Consider the following 24,170-nt stretch of genomic DNA (forward strand, 5'->3'; position numbering starts at 1 on the left):
ATTTTTCAGGTCTTCCATATTTTAAGTGTGCTATGTGGTCCTTATATCTTACTTTAATAGATATTTTTGTCTGTCCGTAATATTTTGCATCGCAGTGATCACCAAGTGTTCATATTCAAAGAGGAAGATCAAAACTAGAAATTATTGCGAAGCTAACCCTATTTATGCTATATAGGTATCCCACACAGGTAGACGATCCAGGTGTACCACCCATACAGGTATACCAACCTAAATTAATTTTACAATTTTGCCTTATCTATTATTTTACATATATGTTCATTACAATATACAATATATTACAATATATCTCAACGAAGTCGAGAATTCGGAAAAGTCTAGAATTTACGAAATTGAATGTAAGGACTGCGATGCAAAATATTATGGACAGACAAAAAGCTCTATTAAAGAGATATAAGGAACACATAGCACATTTAAAATATGGAAGACCTGAAAAATCAGCAGTCGCCCATCATATTTTGCAACAAAACCATTCCATAGACTTCAGTTCATTAAGATTAGTTAGACAAGTTGACAACAACAGACAACTAGATGCCTATGAGAGTGTAGAAATAAGTACACACAATAGTATTATGAATAACGATGACGGACTTATACCAAAGCTATATAGCTTGTTAAAATAAAATAATATTGTTGGGTTTATTGAGTACTACATAAGGACACATTGCGAAATGAATTTGGATAGGCTATATTGTGAAATTAATTTTTATATAGCTGAAAATTGTTTTTATATAAACATATATTGTGAAATAATAGATAAGGCAAAATTGTAGAATTAATTTTGGTTTGTATACCTGTATGGGTGGTACACCTGGATCGTTTACCTGTATGGGTTATCTTCACATTAATTTCTAGTTTCATTCTTCCTCTTTGAAGATGATCACTTGGTGATCGAAAGACGTGTCGAGGTGTTAAAAATAACGATTTGGTGTTGAGAAAAAACTCCAGTAATATTCGATAATATTTCAGTTGAATTCTTCACCAGTTCTTCACCTATCCTACCAATTTTCAGTATCGCCCTACTCTCAATTTTCTATATAAAGATTGCGTTAACTCGTCAAGATATACCCTGTATAATTATTTGTCAGATAATTGGGAAATCACAGCCCAATTCTGCATTATGGAGCCTTCACGGTACAGGATATGAAGTAAGGGAATATATACAGATTTCGTTCAGTTGAGAAAACTTTGTTTGAATAACGTTGCTCAAAAAAATGAGAAAAAGCGAGATACCTAGTACTAGCTGATTGTAATTTTTTCAATATGAAATGAAGCATGCCTATTTACAGTGTTAGCATCGATTTCAAGCATAGGGTTAGTAATAACTGCAATAAATTGCTTACCAACTGATGTTTGAAATGCAAATTTCTATCGAAATGATCCCATTTCTGAACCTCTTTGACAACATTTTGTCCCGGGCTCATTGTGTTCTTGGTTTGATTATGACAAACCACAATGTAATCATCGTCCAGGTACTTTTTCTCAACTCCGTCTTTTAAGAGAGCTTTCGCTGCATCAATCATGAGAGAATTCATTTCGTCGATAACGTAGTTTCCAATAAAAACTATATCCACGGTGTTGTTTCTTTCCTGGGGTTGAACTCCCCATCCCCTTCCTTCGAATATATTTCCATCACCGCTGATGAGGAAGTTACAATAAATGTCAGGCCATCCATTTGTAGCACTCAAACTTTGTAAATCACTGACAATTTTGGAACAAGCTACGAAGTTATCACAATATCCTCCGGCGGTATGTTTTATTATAACCATATGTACAGGACCAGTAATATTCGTATAATGTTTTGGAGGTCTTGCGCCCCAGTCGCTTCTTACGAATAATTGATGACTTCCAATATGATTATTTTGAGCAATGCTTGGTTGCACGTACTTGTCTTCCGGTTTATTAAGAACGAAAATCACGATAATGGTTCCCATAAGAAGAAGAAATAGAGCTAGCAACAGCCACAAAAAAGCTTTTATTAGTGTCTTTCGTTTATTAACATCTATGTGTTCTTGCTCTTCTGTTTTTTCTGTCCGAGGTAATTTGGCTACAAAGAGAAAAATACTGTATTAACTGATTGGATCTGTGAATTGTTCCAATAATTGTTTGAACTCCAGTTATTACTTCACGTTTTATTTTTAGAATCAAATAAATTACGGGATAAACGCAAAAATTCAACGAATCAATGAGCCTACAGGGTGATTCTTGCGACTGCGTCGAAGATATTGAGAAAAGTATAAAATGGAAATTTTTTTAAATTTGACAGTATAATAATGACATTTGTAACAATTTTCAAAGAAACATCTACTTTTATTACGGATTTGTCATCTACATCATATTCTACATTAATTCATAAGACTTCTCCAAAATATTTGATATTATTTATATGTTCAGGGCTGTTCAAATTCGTTTCTGTACATGGAGATCTCGTAAACGATAAGAGATAGAGTGTCGGTTGAATCGTGACAAAGTTGCGTAATTCAGAGACCTATTCAATGATGTGAAGAAATCGAATATAGCTCTTTTGGTTCTGGAGATATACAGGAAAAACCAAAAAATCCCAAATTATTTTTTTGCCTATATCTTCTTTATTCGCAGACATATCGAAAATCTGTTTACATTTTGCTATCGGCACTTGATGTGGGCTCTCAGAATATATCCATGAATCTTTCATACAGGGTGTCATCTGACTTGGGCCACAGCTTTGAAGTTTTAAATACGGACTTGTTTTTTTTTGTTGTAGATTCTGGATCGTAGACGTTCACTTCATAGTGAGACATTAAATTATATATTTCGGTATTTTTCGGTAATATTCGATTATAATTATGTGAATTATTCCCTTTTGAATTACGGCCTTGGAAATTGGTTAACTGAGTTGAAAAAAAACACAAAAACAACTTTCACGTCTCCCTATGTACCGTAGAGTTTTTCGAGAGTTTTTTTTTCATTTTTAGTTAACTATTCATATTTTTTCCATTGTTCCGAGCGTTTTCTACAATGAACTTCGAATAAGAAAACCTTTTATGATTATCTGAAACATATCTACAACAAAAATATATCATATATGTTTTGATGAGCAGAAAAAAAAGTGGTCGCAATAATAACATCCGGAACGAACACTATATTTATAATGAAAATTGAAATGGAGTAAGTAATTTATATACACAAAAAAATTAATTGTGCGATAAATGTTCGAATTGGAGTCCTTCCATTTCGAGACAAATAATGGGACAAAAAGATGGTCTGCAAAATCACCAGATCTTACTATTTTGGACTATTTTCTATGAGTGACATTGAAAAATAGGATTTACGCTGGCAGTGAGATAGAAAATGTGAAAGACTCGAGATTGAGGATTTTGAATGTTTCCCCAACAATGCAGCAAATAAGTGTATGGAGAGCAATAAATAATATGAAAAATCGAGTTTAAAAATGTACTTGATTTACAAGTAATGGATTTTTTAATTACCATTCCTATCATCCAAATAAAATGAAAATCAATTTAATAAAATCATTAAAAAACAGAATCATCAAAATTACCCATCCCGATTTACGAAACCAAAGTTTGTCTAATTTCAGTAAAATTCTGATCCAAAATTCTTATCCTAAATCTTTAGTAAACAGAATTTTATTTTGTGAAAGAACAAACTTTCAAAATAATAATGAAGAAGTTGAACATAACAACGTTATACCTTCATTCACATATAAATCGCTCCCATATATTCAAGAATTGACACCAAAATTAATTAATGTATTCCGAAATAATAACCTCAAAATATCTAAAACAAATGTCACTTCTATATCTAAATTATACAGTAAACTAAAAGCTCCAATTTCAAATGAACAAAAATCCAATTCAGTATACAAAATTTCTTGTATGGATTGCTCTAAAACATATATAGGACAAACATCTAGACCTCTAAGTAGTCGTATCACATCCCATAAGAGCGACTGTAGACGAAATGTTAATTCTTGTGCATTAACAGAACATGTTAATTCGGAGGATAATAAAATGAATTTTGAAAATCCAAATATTTTAGATAGAGAAACCAATACAACTAAAAGAATATTTTCGGAAATGATACATATTAATAACGAACTGATATTGATAGTTTTAGCAAAATTTACACGTACCTACTGAAATATGATAAAGAAAATAAAAGATCTAGTAATTCGAGTATCATTCAGAATTTTCCCACTTGACATTGTCAGCCAAAATTTTTATCAACTGTCATTATTTAATGTTTTTCTATCTGTTTTTGAACCATTTTATATTTTATTCTCACGTTAGTAAGTTCTCCATATTTATATATTTTTTACAAAATATATAATCTTATTATTGTAGTTGTCCTGACGAAGGTGTGAAGGTGTGACCATTGAAGAAGCCCACAAGAAGCCCCGAGTCTGGTTGAGACACGTGGACAACACCTTCATAATATGGAACCATGGGAATGCAGAACTAGACATCTTCCTGAAGCACATCAACAACTTGAGTCCTTCCATCACTTTCACAATGGAGAAGGAAGTCCACAACGAATTGCCATTCTTAGACCTGTCAGTGAAGAGGACTGACACTAAATGGAAAACATCTGTATATTGAAAACCCACTCACACGGGACAGTATCTGAACCAGGAATCCAACCACCATCCATCGAATAAGAGAGGAATCTTCAAGACCCTCCCAGACCGTACTTTCGGGCTCTGTAATACAAAGGAAGGTCTAGAAAGGGAACTAGGCATCATCAAAAATGACATTCAACTGAATGGTTACTACAAAATGATGATGGAACAGGATTTAGCTGAAAGACAGCAAGAGTTCCACAAGAAAGAGAAGCCGTCACAATCAGTACTTGTATTTTCCTACATTAGAAGATTATCGTAAGGGATGAGAAGGATTGGCTCCAAGTATAATATCAGAACCTGCTTCAGATCTGGGAACACTATCCGTAGCAGCCTCACGAAAACCAGACCACCAAACGCAGACTGCGATTCCAAGAATTGCATTTACCGGATACCCTGCGAGTGCGGAGAATCATACATCGGTGAAACTAAGAGGCCATTGAAAGTTCGCATTGCCGAACACAAGAAACACGCACAGCGAGGAGAAACCAGCAAATCCGCAATAGCAGAGCACGTTTGGACTCATCAACATAACATCAAGTGGGCTCAAGCTGAAATCATCCACAAGTAGGAACACTGGTTTAGGATAAAATTCCAAGAAGCCGCATATATATTGTCTATCAACGAATTTAGTCAAGCTAGCGTAGAGATACGTAACATATGGAAAACTCTAATCAAGAGGAACATAACCAACTTCTACCAAACGGTCAGCTTCCGCTAAAACCGATGAAGCGGAGAGAGGGAAGAGGAGATAGGTGAATGACCTATAAATAGATCTCGGAGGAATAAGTCCAGTTATCACCCGAAGACGATTGTGGATACTAACAATCGAAACGTCGTGAAGTAACTTGCTCTGGAATCTTTTAATTTTCATTTTTCATTTCTTGTTAATGATTTTTTATTTTTCATCTCGTGTTGATAGTTCAAATTTTTTATTTTTTAAAATTTCATTCCACTGTGATATCAGTTTTTTGCGTAAAATGATTGTTATTTTTCAGCTAATCTGTGAAGATTCCTGCACTGACGTCTGTCGGAGATAATCCAACGCTCTTCGTGGTATTAGCCAGGAGGATAGTTGTTTTCCGATAGGCGTCAGTCCATTTAACCTACTGTGTTGGTATATTCGAGATTGGCTTGAACGTTTAAAATTCATACCTTTAGATTTGTTTACTGCCAGTCTTCAAACATAGCCCACTGACTAATAAAAAAGTTTTTCTTCCTTATTCAGTGGAATCGAGCACATTTCGGATATGCAGTTGGTTAGTACCTCGTCTACTAGATGGAGTGACATTTTGTTGTTCGCTCCAACTTAGGAAGAGGAATGAAATACTCTGAAAGAACTCCGATTTTCAATTATGGAATATCATTTACTTTAGGTTGATGATAGCCACTATCTTGCACTGATGATTGGCTAATGAGCCCGAAACTGGTCTGCAAGTGTGCCTGCTCCAAAATTGAAGGTCGACTCTTTCATTTGTATTGCCCATTGCATATGCAGGAAATTTTCTGTGAAGATTCCTGCACTGAGGCCTGTCGGATATAATCCAACGTCGTTCATGATATTAGCCAGTGGAGTAGTTGTTTTCTGATAGGCGTCAGTCCATTCAACCTACTGTGTAGGTATATTCGAGACTGGCTTGAATGTTTGAAGTTCATTTCTTCAGATTAGAAATGACTATATCAAAAGAAACCAGATACAAGATCAGGGATAGTAAAGCGTATTCTAAAATCAACTAATAATGACCACGCGATAAAATGGAGTGGAAAAAGAATTATCAGCTATAATATCCCAAGGACATTGATAACTAACGAAATAATTTTATCACAGTTTTCGAAAGCACGTTATTTGGTAACATCCCGACGCCGAAGGCGGAGGGATGTTACCTAAAATAACGTGCTTGAAGAAGTTGTGATAAAATTATGAGTTATTTATCAATGTTCGAGGGATATTTGAGAAAAAATTTTTTGCAATTCGAACAAAATTATTTATTGAACACACAGTTATTAAAAGAACAATTCGTATAATGATATAACTCCATAAATATTTTCCAAGTGTATTTTTTACTATTGACAGTATTTTTTGGTGTATTTTCTCCAATGATTTTGTCAATTGCCGCATCATTTTGAACACCAAAGCGAGGAAGTGACATTTTCGAAATAAATTGAATTACTGAAATGTCAAACAACTTTATTGTGTTGGTTGCTTAGCAATGTCATGACATAAGTGATAACTACCCGTGAAAACTATCCATGGGTAGTTATCAGTGTAATGATGGTTTCATTGGTTATTTCGACACACATGACTAGAAATAGACAAATTTGATAGGATAATTTTTTTGGCAAAAAATTTTCACCAAGAAACCTCACAACGAAATGAGGAGAATCAAAGTATTCGCACATATTATTTCAGCATTGTGAAAATGGGTCCTACCTGGTTGCCTTTGCTGAGGCGATAGGTGGAAAATGAAAATATGAGCTTGAACTGGATCTTCAGGAAACATCCTGTATATGTACTCAGATAGACTATCGAACATGAAACTGGACATTATATTCTTTCGACTCGTGTTAAAGTAAATATAGCTGTTTACAATGGCGTTGTTTAAAAGTGATTTTTTTCAAGTTTTGAAAACGGAAAAGGATTATTTTTCGAAAAGTCAACAATCTGAGTATAGTAGAGCATGAAAATTTCATTTTTTCTATTGATCATTGAATTTGTAGGCAACATTTATGAATACAACAACTACAGACTAATTGGACTCTTCAGAGGCTTATATTAGGCAATAACTTTTCGGGGTGAACTTTTCAGTTTGCCCTTCATTACACTTCAGCAGATTTTAATTGGTTTAGATTTGTTTGATTTTCAGATTGTGAAAAATTACACCCCCAAAAAAAGTGAAAAGAAAGTCCAATAATACTTGAAATGATAAAAAAATAATCTAATCATCGAAATGTATTAAAGGATTGAATCATAATCTTTTTCAGTGTCATAATATTTTCATTCGTTTAAAGTTTTCTTCTGTTAGACTCCTCTTTTGTTGAAGGTTTTTTGGGCTCTTTTCGGACATTTCCATAGTTTTCACGAACGTTTCTGTTTTAAATTTTCTAGTTTAATATTTTCTCTACCAGCTTGTTCAGATGACTTTATACAAGAGAGAAAAATCTTCACTCTAATATTGATACCACACTGTATTGATAAAGTTAAATTTATTTTTAACGAGTCCTTCAGACAGGGTATTCTTCCAGATGTTCGCAAGGTTGCTAATATAATTCCAATTCACAAAAATTAATGCACCTACCACGTTCAGTGACCTACGCCATATCAGCACTCTGCCCTCATTCTCTAAAATATTCGAGAAAAATGTTTTCCGTCAAGTAAGAGCTTTTCTTGAAGAAAATCGAATACTCCTGTACGAGCAGTCTGGGTTCCGCAAAAAACACGGAACACAGACTGCCCTCTTGAAAGTAATCGACGATCTTGCGAGATTCAGAGATCAATTAAAAGTCACCATTTTAGTACCTATTGCTTGATCAAAGTAAAGCTTTCGATTTAGTTAATTTCGATTTACTCATCAGCAAGCTCAAGTTCATAGGATTCGATGATATTTCTCTTAAATGGATGACCAGCTATCTCACAGACGATCACAGAGAATCAAACTGGATGATTACAAATGGTCATCCCTAAAAGAAACAATCTCAGGTGTACTGCAGGAAAGTATTTTAGGATCCTTGATGTTTTCAGTGTTTATTTTTGATTACATCACTTTCTTATCATATTGTCAAGTACATCTATACGCAGATAATATACAGTTATATTCGTCTTCTCATAACACCGATACAGAAAGTTGCGTGGCTAATATAAACACAGATTTGTACAAAACATTCCTATACTTGGAGAATCATGGACTGAAAATCAATCCAAATAAAACTTTGGTCTTATGCATAGGGTCTCAAAGACAAATAGTAGAAACTGAGTATAACTTCATGCTCACTCTCGATAACGCAGACATTGACTGGGTAGACAGTGCTAAAAATCTTGGCGTAAACATAGATAGCTCTTTGTCTTTCCATGAACATGTGAAAAATATTTTCAAAGTATCATTCTTCAAACTCAAATCGCTATACAAATTCAAGTATCAGTTAGCAGAAGAAATGAAACTCAGGTTGGCAAAAACTTTTATTTACCCCCATATCGAGTATTGTTGTTCGGTGTATCACAATTTTTTGCCGCAATATAACAAGCAGAAGTTACAACGTATACAAAATGCTTGCTTGCAAGTCGTATGCTGTATGGTGAACATGTCACACCATTTTTGTTAAAAATGAAGGAGCTGAATGTGAGCAGAGTCCAATATTTGATAAATTTGTTTTGTTTAAGTTGCTTTAAACTTAAACACCAAGTTATTTATATATGTTATATATTCCAATACAATGGGTCTTTTATAACCCTATTGCGTATTATGTATAAAGGTCACCCTGAAACTAGTGCGTCTTAATTAAAAGCGCGGATTCATTTCCTGTGTTTCACAGATGCTAAATCATCACTTGGAAACTTATAAATTCAATTCTTCGAGACTCGCCCGCATTACTAGTGCGGTCCCTGACTAACGTCACATCTCCTAGAATCCTGGCGCGATTCAACACGGTTCTAGTACGGTCACTTGCTATCGTAATATCGACTAGTTTCCTGGTGAACCTAACCAGTATAGGTTAAGAAAGCAAACAAAGAAACAAACAACGAAACAATAAAGAAGTAACAAGTAACAAATAAAAAGTGTTTTTAAAAAGTCTTCGAGCAAAGCTACGATACAACAATTGGCGCAGTCGGTAGGATGACTCAACGTTGCTGAAATCTCATCAACGGCGGTTTCCAACCCTTGAGTCATCGAATAATCCCACAACCCCAAAGAAGACGGTCTCTCTGACGGTTCTCACAAGAACTGGACTCCTGGTTTGCAGAGCAAGGATTTCATCTTCTTTACACCCAGAAACCACAACAACCCATCCTGATCCCTAGAAGACGGTCTCTCTGACGGTTCCTACAGAACTGGACTCCTGGCTTACAGAGTAGGATTTCATCTTCTTCGCCCAAGTCCACAACGAAATGAAAATTGTATTATTAGGGTAAGTCGTCATCTCGATTTTCCTTTTATTTCAAATTTCATTTGAATATTTATTTATGTACATGGTGTGATCTGTTCTGTTCCTGATATCCCCTGAACATTTAATATCTATCCACCAATTGAGTATAATTTCTGGAAATAATTATATAAATTTTCAAAACCATCTGAAAATAATTTTGAGAATACAATTCCAAAAATTTCCATAAAATGGCTAACGACGTTGAACCATACAAACTAGTTGAAATTTTCTCCATTGTACCTGAATATGATGGAAACCCAATTTTTCTTTCGACTTTCATTAGAGCATGTTCAACGGCACATCGAATGGCAGTAGACGATCAAAAAGTTTTCGTCACTCTGCATATAAAAAACAAATTAAGAGGTAAAGCTTCTGAAGTAGTAAACTCCAGAAACCCAGAAACATGGCCTGAAATTCAAGACCTATTAGAGACACATTTTGGAGATACCCGTGATCTTAATTCTCTAATTCAAGACTTGCAACGCATGAGACAGATGCCAAACGAAAATTCCTTGACATTTGTTTCACGACTTCAAACACACGTAGCGAAACTCTATTCTGCAATCAATAAACAAAATCTAACACCGGCACAGAAAAATGCACAAACCGAACTAATTGACTCAATGAGCCTAAATACACTTCTTACTGGTTTAGAGCCCAAGTTAGGTCAAATCATAAGAGCTAGTAACCCTGGTAATATTCTAACAGCTTCCGAAAGAATTAAAAGAGAATTACAACTAAGTTATTTTGAAAATCAAAAATTTTCAAAACCTACCCAATTTAAACAAAATTTGCAACGAAACCCTCCACCACTAAAACCAAATTTCCAACAAAAGACTTTTAATTCAAATCCACAAAGAATAAATTACCCACAAGCTCAGCATTATTCTAATAATTATAATAACCCAAGACAAAGCTTCGCGAGACCTCAATTAAATCAGAGTTCAAATTATCAGCGATATTCTTATCCGCAGCAACAACAGTACTTTGCTAATTCTTATTAGAATAGACAACAGCAGCAAACTAACCCACATACGACTCAACAAAATAAATCTAATAATCAGCAAAGACCTTCTGTTATTCAGCAGAATCCTCAAAGAGCACACGTAATAAACTTCGATCATCAACCCGAATACTATTACACTGATAATAGTACAGTGAATGATGAATACTTTTCGGGAAATTACGAAAATGCGTGTTTCAATGACCAAAATCCCTACTATGACGAAATGAATGAATATAATACTGATTATATTCAAGACCCGTACCAAAATAACGACCCCAAGTATTATTACCCTCAAGAAAACGTTCAAACCAAACCCCCGGATATACCTGTAGAAACTCCAACTCAAATCTTGTCGATCCAAAAATCGAACAAAGCAAAACTAGAACAACTTTTCATTTAAATCAACCTCTAATGTCGATGGACAATAGAAATGTTTATTACATTGAAGACATCACAAAAAAATTCAAAATATTAATAGACAGCGGTGCAGGAATTTCTATTTTCAAACCTCATACTGTAGAAAATTATAAAAATAAATGCAAAGAAAACATAACAATTCAAGGAATCACTGATCAAAAAATTCACATAGACGAATCAACACTCGTTCCTTTCAAAACTGATGATCCACACAAAGTTTTTATTTATAATCTTGATATACAATTTGATGGACTTTTAGGTTCAGACTTTCTAGAACATTACGATTGTATACTAGACATAAAAAATCGAAAACTCATAACAAATTTCAAAACCGTACCACTTTTTAAAATAGGTGATGAACAAGAAAATCGAAACGAGATTCGAATTGAAATCCCAAATGAAAACTTAGAACAACCTAACATAAGACAAATTTCAAAAATTACCAACATCATTGAGATTGAACCTCGTACAGAAAAAATAATTAAACTGAATTCGACCCTAGAAAATTGCGAAGCTATACTGGTAGCTCAAGTAATTGAAAAAGTACGTCTTTCGAACGCACTAGTAAAGATTAATGAAAAAGGAGAATTTCTAACTTCCATAATAAATCCAAACGCAATTTCAAAAACTGTAAATTTTGAAAATATTCAACTTGAAAAAATTGAATCAACTCAAAATTTTCAAATGAATTCCCTTGATGAAACCATACAACCAAATTTGGATAGAGCTCATGAAATAAAAAATCAATTGAGATTAGAACATTTAAATGACGAAGATAGAGGAAAAATCACTGAACTATGTTTAAATTTTTCTGACATTTTCTACCTTGATGGAGACAAACTGACATTTACAAACGAAATCAAACACAGCATAGATACGGGCAATGCAAAACCAATTTTCACAAAATCGTATAGGTATCCACAAATACACAAACAAGAAGTCAAAAATCAAATTAATAAAATGTTACAACAAGGAATTATAATGAATCGAAGAGGTTTTGTATTAAAGTGTATAATATATTAAAATTCTTTGCAAGAATCGAAGAGGTTTTGCAAGAATTTTAATATATTATACACTTTAATACAAAACCTCTTCGATTCATTAATTCAAATAAGTGTATTCAGCTTTTCCAAATCCTTTTAAGGAATTATAAGACCTTCAATATCTCCCTGGTCTTCCCCGGTTTGGGTAGTCCCAAAAAAAATCGACGCCTCGGGAAAACAAAAATGGCGAATCGTTATCGACTACAGGAAATTAAATGAAGTCACGATTAATGATAAATATCCACTTCCGAACATATCTGACATATTAGATCAACTTGGTAAACGCACATGTTTTACGACTTTAGATTTAGCTTCTGGTTTTCACCAAATTGAAATACAAGAAAATGACATTGAAAAAACAGCTTTTTCGGTTGAAAACGGATATTACGAATACCTTAGAATGCCATTTGGAATGAAAAATAGTCCAAGTGTTTTTTGTAGACTCCTAGATAACATTCTACTAGGTTTACAAGTTGAACGATGGTTAGTATACATGGACGATATCATAGTATACTCCGCAACAGTAGACGAACTCATAGAAAGACTTTCAGACATCTTCAAACGATTAAGAAAAGCTAACCTGAAATTACAACCTGACAAATGTGAATTCTTACGCACAGAAGTTGCATATTTAGGACACATAATAACGAAAGACGGTGTACAACCAAACGCAGACAAAGTCAAAGCTATACAAAATTTCCCACAACCCACAAACGTAAAAAAAATAAAATCATTTTTAGGATTAACCGGATATTACCGACGTTTTATCCCAAATTATGCCAAAATTTCAAAGCCATTAACAAAATTGCTTCAAAAAGATATTCCTTTTAATTTTGACACCGAATGTAAAAAATCATTCGAGGAACTAAAAGAAAAACTAATGAATTCCCCAATACTAAGATACCCTGATTTTAATGATGAATTTCTATTAACAACTGACGCAAGCTCATTCGCAATTGGTGCTATTCTTTCCCAAGGACCAATAGGAAAGGATCTTCCCATTGCTTACGCTTCAAGAACATTATGCCCAGCAGAAACAAAGTATTCAACCATAGAGCGAGAATTACTTGCTATAGTATGGTCCGTCAAACATTTTCGACCCTACTTGTATGGAAGAAAATTTAAATTGATTACCGATCATAGACCTCTTACATGGCTATTTTCGATTAAAGATCCTGGCAGCAGACTATCTCGCTGGAGATTGAAATTAGAGGAATACGATTACGAAATCGTTTACAAACCTGGAAGAATAAATAAAAATGCACATGCTCTTTCGAAAATAAAAATCAATCATCTTAAAGAATGCTCAAAATTTCATTCAATACTAATGGCAAGCACAGATAACGAATGTTCAGACACTGAAACTGAAATTTCACCCGAAACTATAAACGAAGAATTCGAACGATTTACTTCATTACTCGAAACAAAATCCCTAATTGATTATTCAAAATTTGAAACCACTAACGACCAATTACTAGATAAAAAACATAAAAATATTGTAACTATCCTACAACAAAATAAAACTATTGAACTTCATGAAAAAATATTAGAAGATTTGATAGACGACGAAGAAATAGAATTTAGCTATAATAAAATAATCATTGTTCTCAGCAGAACAATAAAAGATAGGAAATATTTTATAATATTGATTCCTTTTGAAAACAACGATGCTTTAGAACAAATGTTTGTAACTTTATATAAAAGTCAAAATGAATTCAAACCCAACGAAACGTATCATCTTGAAAACAATTTAGAACTCCCAATTCAAGAAATGTTATCATACATTCTTGCTGAAAATGAAAATACCAAATTTATTTGATTTGAAAGGGTTATAATTTTAGGAGTGATTAATTTTTTGGGAAAGAAAGTTTTTGGCTTTCTACTACTCCATCTGATACAAAAAAATGGATGAGAGAATCTTCCAAAGAAAGGAAGGATTAATCAATTTGAAAATAAGTAACTCTATACATGGATGTGTAGATCATGCAAAGAAGTAACTTTCAGACACAAACTGAAAGAAAGTCCTCCTGAAACAGCTACTTTCATATAAACATTGAATTACACGAAAGAAAAAATTCTTTCGAAACAAATACTTCTATATGAACACTGAATTATACAGAAGACACTTTTCTCTATTCAGTTTGTATATCGAACATTCGTGGAGGAATAAGAATCAGATATCATTCACATGAGTTCTACTTTGAATGAATGGTAATAAATTGTACTCACATGGAACACTGTCACCCTAACTGGTATACACGTGTTTCGCCTTAAGACACTTGCCCTAAGGCTCTTCAGTACCAAATTGGATAACATTATAGAAAATACACACACTTCATTCATGAATTACGATTTTGAATGTCACGGAATAAGCTTGATCTGCTTATGTCATCGATGACATCGTAATGACATTCATTCACCTATTTGATTTAATCCCAGCCATGAGGAATCTTATTTGATTTGAAAGGGTTATATTTTTTTAGGAGTGATTAATTTTTTGGGAAAGAAAGTTTTTGGCTTTCTACTACTCCATCTGATACAAAAAAATGGATGAGAGAATCTTCCAAAGAAAGGAAGGATTAATCAATTTGAAAATAAGTAACTCTATACATGGATGTGTAGATCATGCAAAAAAGTAACTTTCAGACACAAACTGAAAGAAAGTCCTCCTGAAACAGCTACTTTCATATAAACATTGAATTACACGAAAAAAAAAAATAGAAGTATTTGTTTCGAAAGAATTTTTTCTTTCGTGTAATTCAATGTTTATATGAAAGTAGCTGTTTCAGGAGGACTTTCTTTCAGTTTGTGTCTGAAAGTTACTTCTTTGCATGATCTACACATCCATGTATAGAGTTACTTATTTTCAAATTGATTAATCCTTCCTTTCTTTGGAAGATTCTCTCATCCATTTTTTTGTATCAGATGGAGTAGTAGAAAGCCAAAAACTTTCTTTCCCAAAAAATTAATCACTCCTAAAAATATAACCCTTTCAAATCAAATAAGATTCCTCATGGCTGGGATTAAATCAAATAGGTGAATGAATGTCATTACGATGTCATCGATGACATAAGCAGATCAAGCTTATTCCGTGACATTCAAAATCGTAATTCATGAATGAAGTGTGTGTATTTTCTATAATGTTATCCAATTTGGTACTGAAGAGCCTTAGGGCAAGTGTCTTAAGGCGAAACACGTGTATACCAGTTAGGGTGACAGTGTTCCATGTGAGTACAATTTATTACCATTCATTCAAAGTAGAACTCATGTGAATGATATCTGATTCTTATTCCTCCACGAATGTTCGATATACAAACTGAATAGAGAAAAGTATCTTCTGTATAATTCAGTGTTCATATAGAAGTATTTGTTTCGAAAGAGTTTTTTCTTTCGTGTAATTCAATGTTTATATGAAAGTAGCTGTTTCAGGAGGACTCTTTTTCAGTTTGTGTCTGAAAGTTACTTCTTTGCATGATCTACACATCCATGTATAGAGTTACTTATTTTCAAATTGATTAATCCTTCCTTTCTTTGGAAGATTCTCTCATCCATTTTTTTGTATCAGATGGAGTAGTAGAAAGCCAAAAACTTTCTTTCCCAAAAAACCAAATTTATAATTTGTCAAAACGTGGTAACCACCCCAAGTCAAGCTGAAATTCCAATCATATTAGATCAATACCATAACGGAAAAACGAACTTACATCGCGGAATAAACGAAACGATCAGACGCATAAGAAATAAATATAATTGGACGGGATTATCAAAAGACGTTGAAAACTATATAAAAAAATGTGAATTATGTCAAAGAACTAAAATTTGTAGAACAAATCTAAGTAATCCTTTCGTAATTACCGAAGCACCTAAACCACCCTTCGAACGAATTAATATTGACATTCTAGAAGTCCCAACGAAAAATTACGCCCTTACAATTAATGATGAATTGACAAAATTTGTTCAAATATATCCAATCCCAGATAAAACATCACAAACGATTGTAAATACACTATCGTTATTTTTTCAACACTACGGTACCCCTTTAAGAATACATTGTGACTCTGGTAAAGAATTTACTTCAGCCTCAATGGAAGATTTATGCAATCTTTATGACATTAAATTGACACATTCAAGCATAGACCATCCACAATCGAATGGATCTATAGAACGATTCCATGCTACCCTTATGGAAATCATTAGAATACACATGTCAAACCACCCTGACGAACACCCCTTTAATGTACTGCCATACGCGGTAATTACGTACAACAACTCAAAGAATCGAACCCATGGATTCACTCCGTACGATTTAATCTTTGGACATACCTCTGGTAGACCCCCGGATACTCTCTATAACGAAAAGTCCCTTATTACAAAATACATAAAAGACTTAAATAATAGAATATCTTATTAATATAAAATTGCGAGAAAACGAATGCAAGAATCCAAACAAAAGGCTAAAGAACGCTTTGACGAACGGATCTCGGAAAATCAATACGAATATAAAATCGGAGATCTAGTATATATAAAGGAATCTCAAATAGGAAATAAACTACAAGATAAATTTAAAGGACCCTTCAAAATAGAAGAAATTTTTCAAAATTCAGCTATTGTGGTAAATGAGGAAACTAAACAAAAATCAAAATATAATTTTGATAAAATGAAACCCTATACTACAATAGAATAATCTGAAATAATCTGTTTCAGATTATCCCTGCTTTTTCGGATAATAGCAACCCAATACACGATCAAGCCAATCAACAATACCTTAGGAATATACTACCATGAAGATTCGGATATGGTTATATCCAACGCGAATTGGAAATTACTGGTAAACAAAAATACGAGCGTTTTACACCAAACTTACGAAAATAATAATAGAATTTTAGAATCTCTTTTAACCATTTTTCATAAAAATTTAGAAGCAATCCAAACCCGAGCATTTTTCGCTGAAGTCAAAACACATATCAGTCTTTTGACACAACTTTCAAAATCTATTGAAGAGAAATTTCAAGAAATCTCTCTTGATTCTAAACGTTACAAACGAGGAATCATAGACAGTATAGGAACAATATTCAAAGCCATTACAGGAAACTTAGACGCTTCCGATGGTGAATATTATACAAACTGTATAAACAAAATAAATAACGACGAACATGAACTTGAAAATCTGATGAAAAATCAAATTTCCGTGACAACATCTGTCATAAAAAATTTCAATAATACCATTAGAAAACTTCAGATAGATGAAGAAACTTTCAACAGAGATATTCAAGTAATACAGTCTACACTTCAAGATTACGCAGACGAATTTTCCTTAATCACAATAAAATTAAAATTTTTGGAATTAGCTGATCAACTCATGATAAGCTATAACTATATTGAAGAGAACTTAGATGATATCTTAAACGCTATCACTTTTGAAAGATTAGGAATAATCCATTCTTCAATAATAACACCTGAACAACTAGTAAGTTGTTATGTTCATTGCAAGAAATCTCTCAAAGCTTACAAAGACATAATCTACCTTTACTAGCGAAAACCTCAAAAATCGCCCAATATCTAGAAATCATCGAGTTAGAAGCTTTTCAAACTCAGCAAAATTTAATATTCATTTTGAAAATACCTTTAATTGACTCACAAATATTTACTATGTATAACTTGTTCCCTATCCCTATTAAGGACAACAGAACTGATTTACATCACGTCCTTTCTGTAAACTCAAAATATATCGCGAAAGATGATGACAGCTTACTATATGCTATTGTACCAGATCCAAAACTATGTAAAACATTATTACCTAAGCTATTGCTATGTTCCAAATTATATGTATATCCTATTAATGAATACGCTCCATGTGAAGCGAAACTATTCAGAAATTCTAAAGTCATTCCTGACAATTGTCAAAGTCTTATAATATATACACAAGGGTATAACATTCAACAACTTGAAGATAACATATGGCTAATCATTGTTGCAGAACCATTGCACATTACAATCAATTGTGAAAATAAAAACACAGTTACAGAAGTAATCTATCGAAACTGTATTTTTGAGCTGAAAACTTCATGCAATGCATTTATAGGCATAACTAAAGTCCAAGCTATATCAAAATATACTAAAGATTCTACCTATGTCGAAGCAGATCCACATTCGATTAGCATTCCTTATGAATGTTGTGCAGATTTACCAGCTAAGTTGAAGTTGCCTGATTTAAAACCTTTAAAGCTAAGTAACTTGAACATAGACGATTTGGAAATTGCAAAACACAAGCTTGACCAAAATTCTAAAGTACTTGACGATCTTATTAATGAATAAACATGTTTCCTGGTTCACTTATTTTACCATTACCATTGTTGTAATAATTATAATTGTGTTGTGCTGTTACCAATGCAAAAGACGAAGACGAGCAGTATTGGCCATACAACCTGGAGACTCTCCACCTTCTCCACCTTCAGACCGAAGCAGAAACAAGTCTTTACGAAGAATTTTACGTATTTTACCCAGAAGACGACCCAACATCAGAGAATACTCCGATGAGGATGATCAAGAGACCCCATTAAGAGACTTTTCACCATAAGTGTGGAAACATTTATATTCGTATATACCTATATTTAACCATTTATCATAACCATATTGCTTTTGATGTTTAATTATATTATTTTATTTAACGGAGGTGCATTGAACAAATCAAGTAATTTTGGAAAACCATTGTTGAATTTTCTAAAAGTCAATGCAACTTCGCAATAACTTTTTTCTACGGAAGGGAGTTGTTATATATTCCAATACAATGGGTCTTTTATAACCCTATTGCGTATTATGTATAAAGGACACCCTGAAACTAGTGCGTCTTAATTAAAAGCGCAGATTCATTTCCTGTGTTTCACAGATGCTAAATCATCACTTGGAAACTTATAAATTCAATTCTTCGAGACTCGCCCGCATTACTAGCGCGGTCCCTGACTAACGTCACATCTCCTAGAATCCTGGCGCGATTCAACACGGTTCTAGTACGGTCACTTGCTATCGTAATATCGACTAGTTTCCTGGTGAACCTAACCAGTATAGGTTAAGAAAGCAAACAAAGAAACAAACAACGAAACAATAAAGAAGTAACAAGTAACAAATAAAAAGTGTTTTTAAAAAGTCTTCGAGCAAAGCTACGATACAACATATATGTAGTTTATTAAGCAGGCATTCTGACATACATATGGTCAATTTGGGAATCAACTCATTCAACATATCTACGCACCGTACTTCCAAATTTCAAAAATGTTTTTCTTAAATAGCCCCTGAATGAAATTTTACTCCTTTTAAATCATAATATTTATCAATTTAAGAAAGAAATGAAATCACAGATGCTTACTGCTCAGTGCTATATCGTTAAATTGACCCAAATAATGTTAAGAATATTAAGAGTTATTAGCAACTATATGATCTATTATTTTTTTCTCTTTCCTATCATTGTTATGATAGTAAATAAGTATTTTGATAATTATTTTCTTACACTCACTGTATAAATTTTGGGAGGGGTGGAAATAGCCTTTGGCTAACCCTTTCCCTTTCATGTATAAATGTACTTTTTATGCATAATAAACGATATTATTATCATTATTATCATAATACTGATATTTCGGGTGACTTTCGCAACATTAACCTTTTGTCTATAAAACAAAGCAGGGTTTGGCAAATGTTTGACAAAAATACTATTCCAATAGTAATATATTCTCGTGAAATACCATTTCATTCGAAAATATTTCAAATTATCCATGTCCCTCAAGTCATTTTTTTCACTTTCACGTAGTTTTTTCGAGAGAAAAGTTGAATTGAAAGAATCAAACAATATTTAAAGCTATTTCAATCCTTCGAAAGAAAAAATCCTGAAAATTATTAAAAAAATAAACTGGCACTTATTTTCAACCTATTCATGGAAAGTGAGCCATACAAATGACTGTTTCACTAACAAAAAATGCCGAAAATAAGTCGCCCCGGAGCGCCAATTAATTTTTATTGTTGTTTTCATTTTTAGGTATGAAGTGAATAGTTCAAATAAGATATAATTGAACTGTTTGTCTTGGAATACAGATTCTTTCAAAAACGAGTTCTGCAATACATACCTAAGAAACTCTCAATATAACTTTGTTGCACTTTGATTGACTGTTTTTGTTGATTTAAAACCTTGTTTAGTTCCTTCAAATCACTTTTTAATAGATTCAAACACACGCAATATTCACATCGTTCACTTTTCATCTTAGTTCAATGGTTTGTCAAGTTTCTTCTGAATGACTTCTTGAAACCTGTGGTTCTATATCACCATTCATGATGCTCTGGTTAACATGGAGGGGCTGAGGGGAAGTCCCTTTCGAAATCCTTTCATTGATGTGACAAAATGAGATGAGATAATTTGATCTCGATGAGTTGCGTGTTATTAATGTTTATTCGAAAATCTTCAAATATATTGTTACGGTTTTATTTTCTCTTTCTAGATATTAAGAATTTTAGACTAAAAAGGAAGGGAAGAAGGAGAAAATAAATAGAGGAATCGGATTGTCAACAAATCTAAATTATATGTGGTCTTGCCCTTACAGATAATCATTATTATTAAATATTATTTTTTTTTTAATTTCAATTCTTCTCAAATTTTCCTACTCTCACTATCTCTGGCAGTAAACTTGGTCTCTTCAGTCACTTAGATCATTAAAAATATAACAGTTATTACAAAATAAATAAAATTTCAAAACATAACCTATACTTGTCATCATCATCCATTCAGATTGATTTATGTCTGTATGGAAATTCTTCTCTATGATTGAAATTTCGTCCACATTTGGTACCATTGATTTGGGAAAAAGGTAACTAGAACTGGCACAGATGTGAAGGAAAGGAAAAAAACTGGAAAAAAATTGAAGTCCTCCATTTTGATGGTGATATTCAATTTACGCATTTTGCGGATTTATTCTGGAAATCTCGTTCAAAAGCACCAGATTATTGATAAATTGGGTAATCTTAACCACCTTCACTCATTTGTGGATATTTTTTCTGGAGTACTGAACATTCCAACCTTCTTCGACGTAAGTTCTACGTAATCACTTTCGAGGCCACACAACATCTAGGGTATGTTACCTTCTTCATTTGAACATTCACTACAATAGAATGTCATTAATACTGAATGTATTCATTGTTTTCAGGCCTGTTTCCTTCTTTTATTATCCTTGATTTGTTCTGCTTTATATATCAAGACGTAGAGTAGTGGAGTATAGTGCTAAACCTGGCTTCCTGATTCCTTCCTGCTTAATAATAGGGATTTGGAATCTGTCATAAGGCTTCACTGGTTGAGGGATTTGCTTCTGCTTTAATTGACCCAATGCACGAGTGATATTTAAACACCCCAACTCTTAGGATACTCTCATGAAGTGGATCAGGACTTGAAGGAGACACCGACGACACAGATAAGCTTTTTTCATAACTGTGCTTTATTTCTACCATTTTATTGCTCAGCATGGTCGCTTTCACTGATTGTGCATGAATTACTACACAAATTGTTTTGTTTTCTTTCTTTAGAGTTGTACAGTTATCAAGTTGTGCTAGACCATTAGTTCAGTCACATCCTCATTTCCTGTAAAGAAAAAAAACATAAAAATAACAACTTTAAAAGAACCTATAGTGGGTCAAAATTAAACAACTTACCTCTAGTGTTAACAGTGTACACTTTCAGTATATATACTAAAAGGTTAAGGAATTTAGCGCATGTAACTAGTACATTTATGACGAATAATTGCCTCAAGAACATAATATTACCATACAATTTACAAGATTGCATTTTTGCATCTCTTGCAATATTTACATGAAGATCGACCTTTGACCCCTGTTTACACCATAGCCCCTCTTTTTCTTTCTTTTCCTGTCACTCCTCTCACTCTTTTCCTTACTGAAATCAGGCTAGCCATCATTCATAATTGCGATTTCCCCAACTGTCAAACGTTTTTCATCGACGGACTCTTATTTTGAGATATTTATCCAGTTCCGGTTCCACAACATTGTCACCCTGTCAATTGTCAACGACAAGCAATTAACATTTATTTGATTTTGTTGAGGATTTTCGAACTTGATAGGTTGTTTAATTTGGATAATATAGTTGGTATAACTATTCGAGTTTTATTGATTTATTTTCTTTTTTTTTTTTTTGTTCGATAAAGAACCCACCCGTCTCCACTGAGCAAGGGTATGTTCAGAAAGGATTAAATATTTTGCTGCTAACGGCCAACCAAGCATCGCAAAGCGTTGTATTCCTTGGTTCCGAAGGTCCGCAGTAGCAATTTGGCGCCCACCTTCATTATTATTTAATATTTTATTTTCATCTGAAAGCGTTGTAAGTTGAAGGAAGTCTTTAGTTTTTGGTTCTCAGCAGATTCTAAATTAATTTTTAGAGATTGTGAGCCTTTTTTTTTAGGTAATAGAAAACACATTAGTTAATTGTTTTGTTGGGATTCAATTTTATTTATTTTGTGCGGCTAGTTTCTTTTTTTTTTCCTTTTTTTTTGTGAGTTAGTGTGGGGTGCAGTTCCACTGTCAGGAAAATAATTGATTTGTTTGTATTCTGTTTTGAACAACTTTTCAATATGGAAGTTAACAGATTGCTAGGTGATGAAATAGCGTATGAACTGCACATTCGTGGATGTCCTATAGGGGCTACGGTAAGCCAAAATAGAGAAACATTACGGGATGTTTTGAGATTAGAACGTACCGGTAAAACTTTTCCGCTCTCCTTAAGTGTAATGAACCCTAACCATGAACTAACTATCTGTGAAGGCAAACTTAGTGACTTACAGGAGGCTATTGAAAATTTTGACTATAAAAATAAACAAAACCAGTTTAAAAAAATTTATACTCGTCTTCTTCATATAAATTCAAGGTTAATGCGGATTCACTGTGAAAATAATCAGGAACCAAAACGAGATGCACTTTTGTCCCACTGTGAAAAACTCATTTCGGATGTTAACGTATGTTTGGAACGAACAATACCTGAAGAACCGGCGGCACTTCCTCAAATTTCAATTCTGGATGAACCTATTCCTCTCATTCCGGAAATTATTAATTCGGAGGTCATTAGAAGCCAAGGAGTAGAAACAGGATTCAATGCTGACTTCAATTTTGAAACTGAAACCTTTACACGAGGTGTAGATATACTGAACATTGAGGACCCAAGAATTAATGAGGAGCTGGAAAATCTTCGAAGGTCACTAGCTGCTGGTACTGTAGCCGGATCTTCTACTCAAGCGGGAGAACTGTTAGCTTCTGATGCAATGAGAAGACATGAAGGTCAAACTACGACTCGACAAGGAAAAGGATCGTCTCAAGTGCAGATAAATGATCGTCACCGTGTTATTCATGATTTACCTAATAATACAGTTAGATTTCGAGGTGAAATACCAGATAGGAATGAAACCGGATTTGGAAATCCATATCAGACTGAATATGCTAACTCCACTGTTAATTATGGTGATTACAGAAGACAAACTCCACAGATGCCGATTGTTAATGGTTCAGTATACCATGGGAAACCTGTTACGCTAGGATTGCATAATCGTTATGAGAATCTGGATATGAGTCGTTGGAATTTGCGTTTCGATGGAATTTCAAGTGTAACAAATTTCCTGGAACGTGTTGAAGAATTACGAGTGTCTCGTGGTATATCAAAAGAGAGGCTTCTTCGCTCAGCTCCGGAATTGCTGACAAAAGACGCTCTATTGTGGTACCGCATAGGAAATTTCATGTCCTGGGACGAGTTTGTTCAGAAACTCCGTGACGCCTTCCAACCACATGATTATGAATTGACTCTCATGGACGAGATACGAAGAAGAACGCAAGGATCACAAGAACGTGTTATTAATTTTGTTTCTATCATGGAAAATTTATTTAGGAAAATGTCGGGAGA

General features: G+C 33.5%; 1 protein-coding gene and 1 long non-coding RNA gene across 11 annotated transcripts in view; one reads left to right on the forward strand and one right to left on the reverse strand.

The window, feature by feature from the left end:
• Positions 1–24,170, reverse strand: part of LOC111507475 (peptidoglycan-recognition protein SC2) — a 203,167-nt gene that overhangs the window by 53,853 nt on the left and 125,144 nt on the right. For 3 of the 10 annotated variants that reach the window (XM_074186721.1, XM_074186724.1, XM_074186726.1), the window contains exon 2: positions 1,362–2,065. The exons of 5 other annotated variants lie outside the window; for them this stretch is intronic. In XM_074186721.1, the coding sequence (XP_074042822.1) occupies positions 1,362–2,065 (704 nt within the window). Of the gene's footprint in view, positions 1–1,361; positions 2,066–20,352; positions 20,509–24,170 lie in introns of those variants that run through there. 2 more of the 10 variants (XM_074186725.1, XM_074186716.1) reach the window with 2 other exon arrangements.
• Positions 20,700–22,384, forward strand: LOC141487581 (uncharacterized). The gene is made up of 2 exons (XR_012468453.1): positions 20,700–21,349; positions 21,424–22,384. It is a non-coding gene; the product is annotated as an uncharacterized lncRNA (long non-coding RNA).

The sequence above is a fragment of the Leptinotarsa decemlineata genome, unplaced genomic scaffold (assembly GCF_025532065.1).
Source record: "Leptinotarsa decemlineata unplaced genomic scaffold, Ldec_3_MD MMD2_P_RNA_scaffold_4, whole genome shotgun sequence".
NCBI classification, from domain to species: domain Eukaryota; kingdom Metazoa; phylum Arthropoda; class Insecta; order Coleoptera; family Chrysomelidae; genus Leptinotarsa; species Leptinotarsa decemlineata.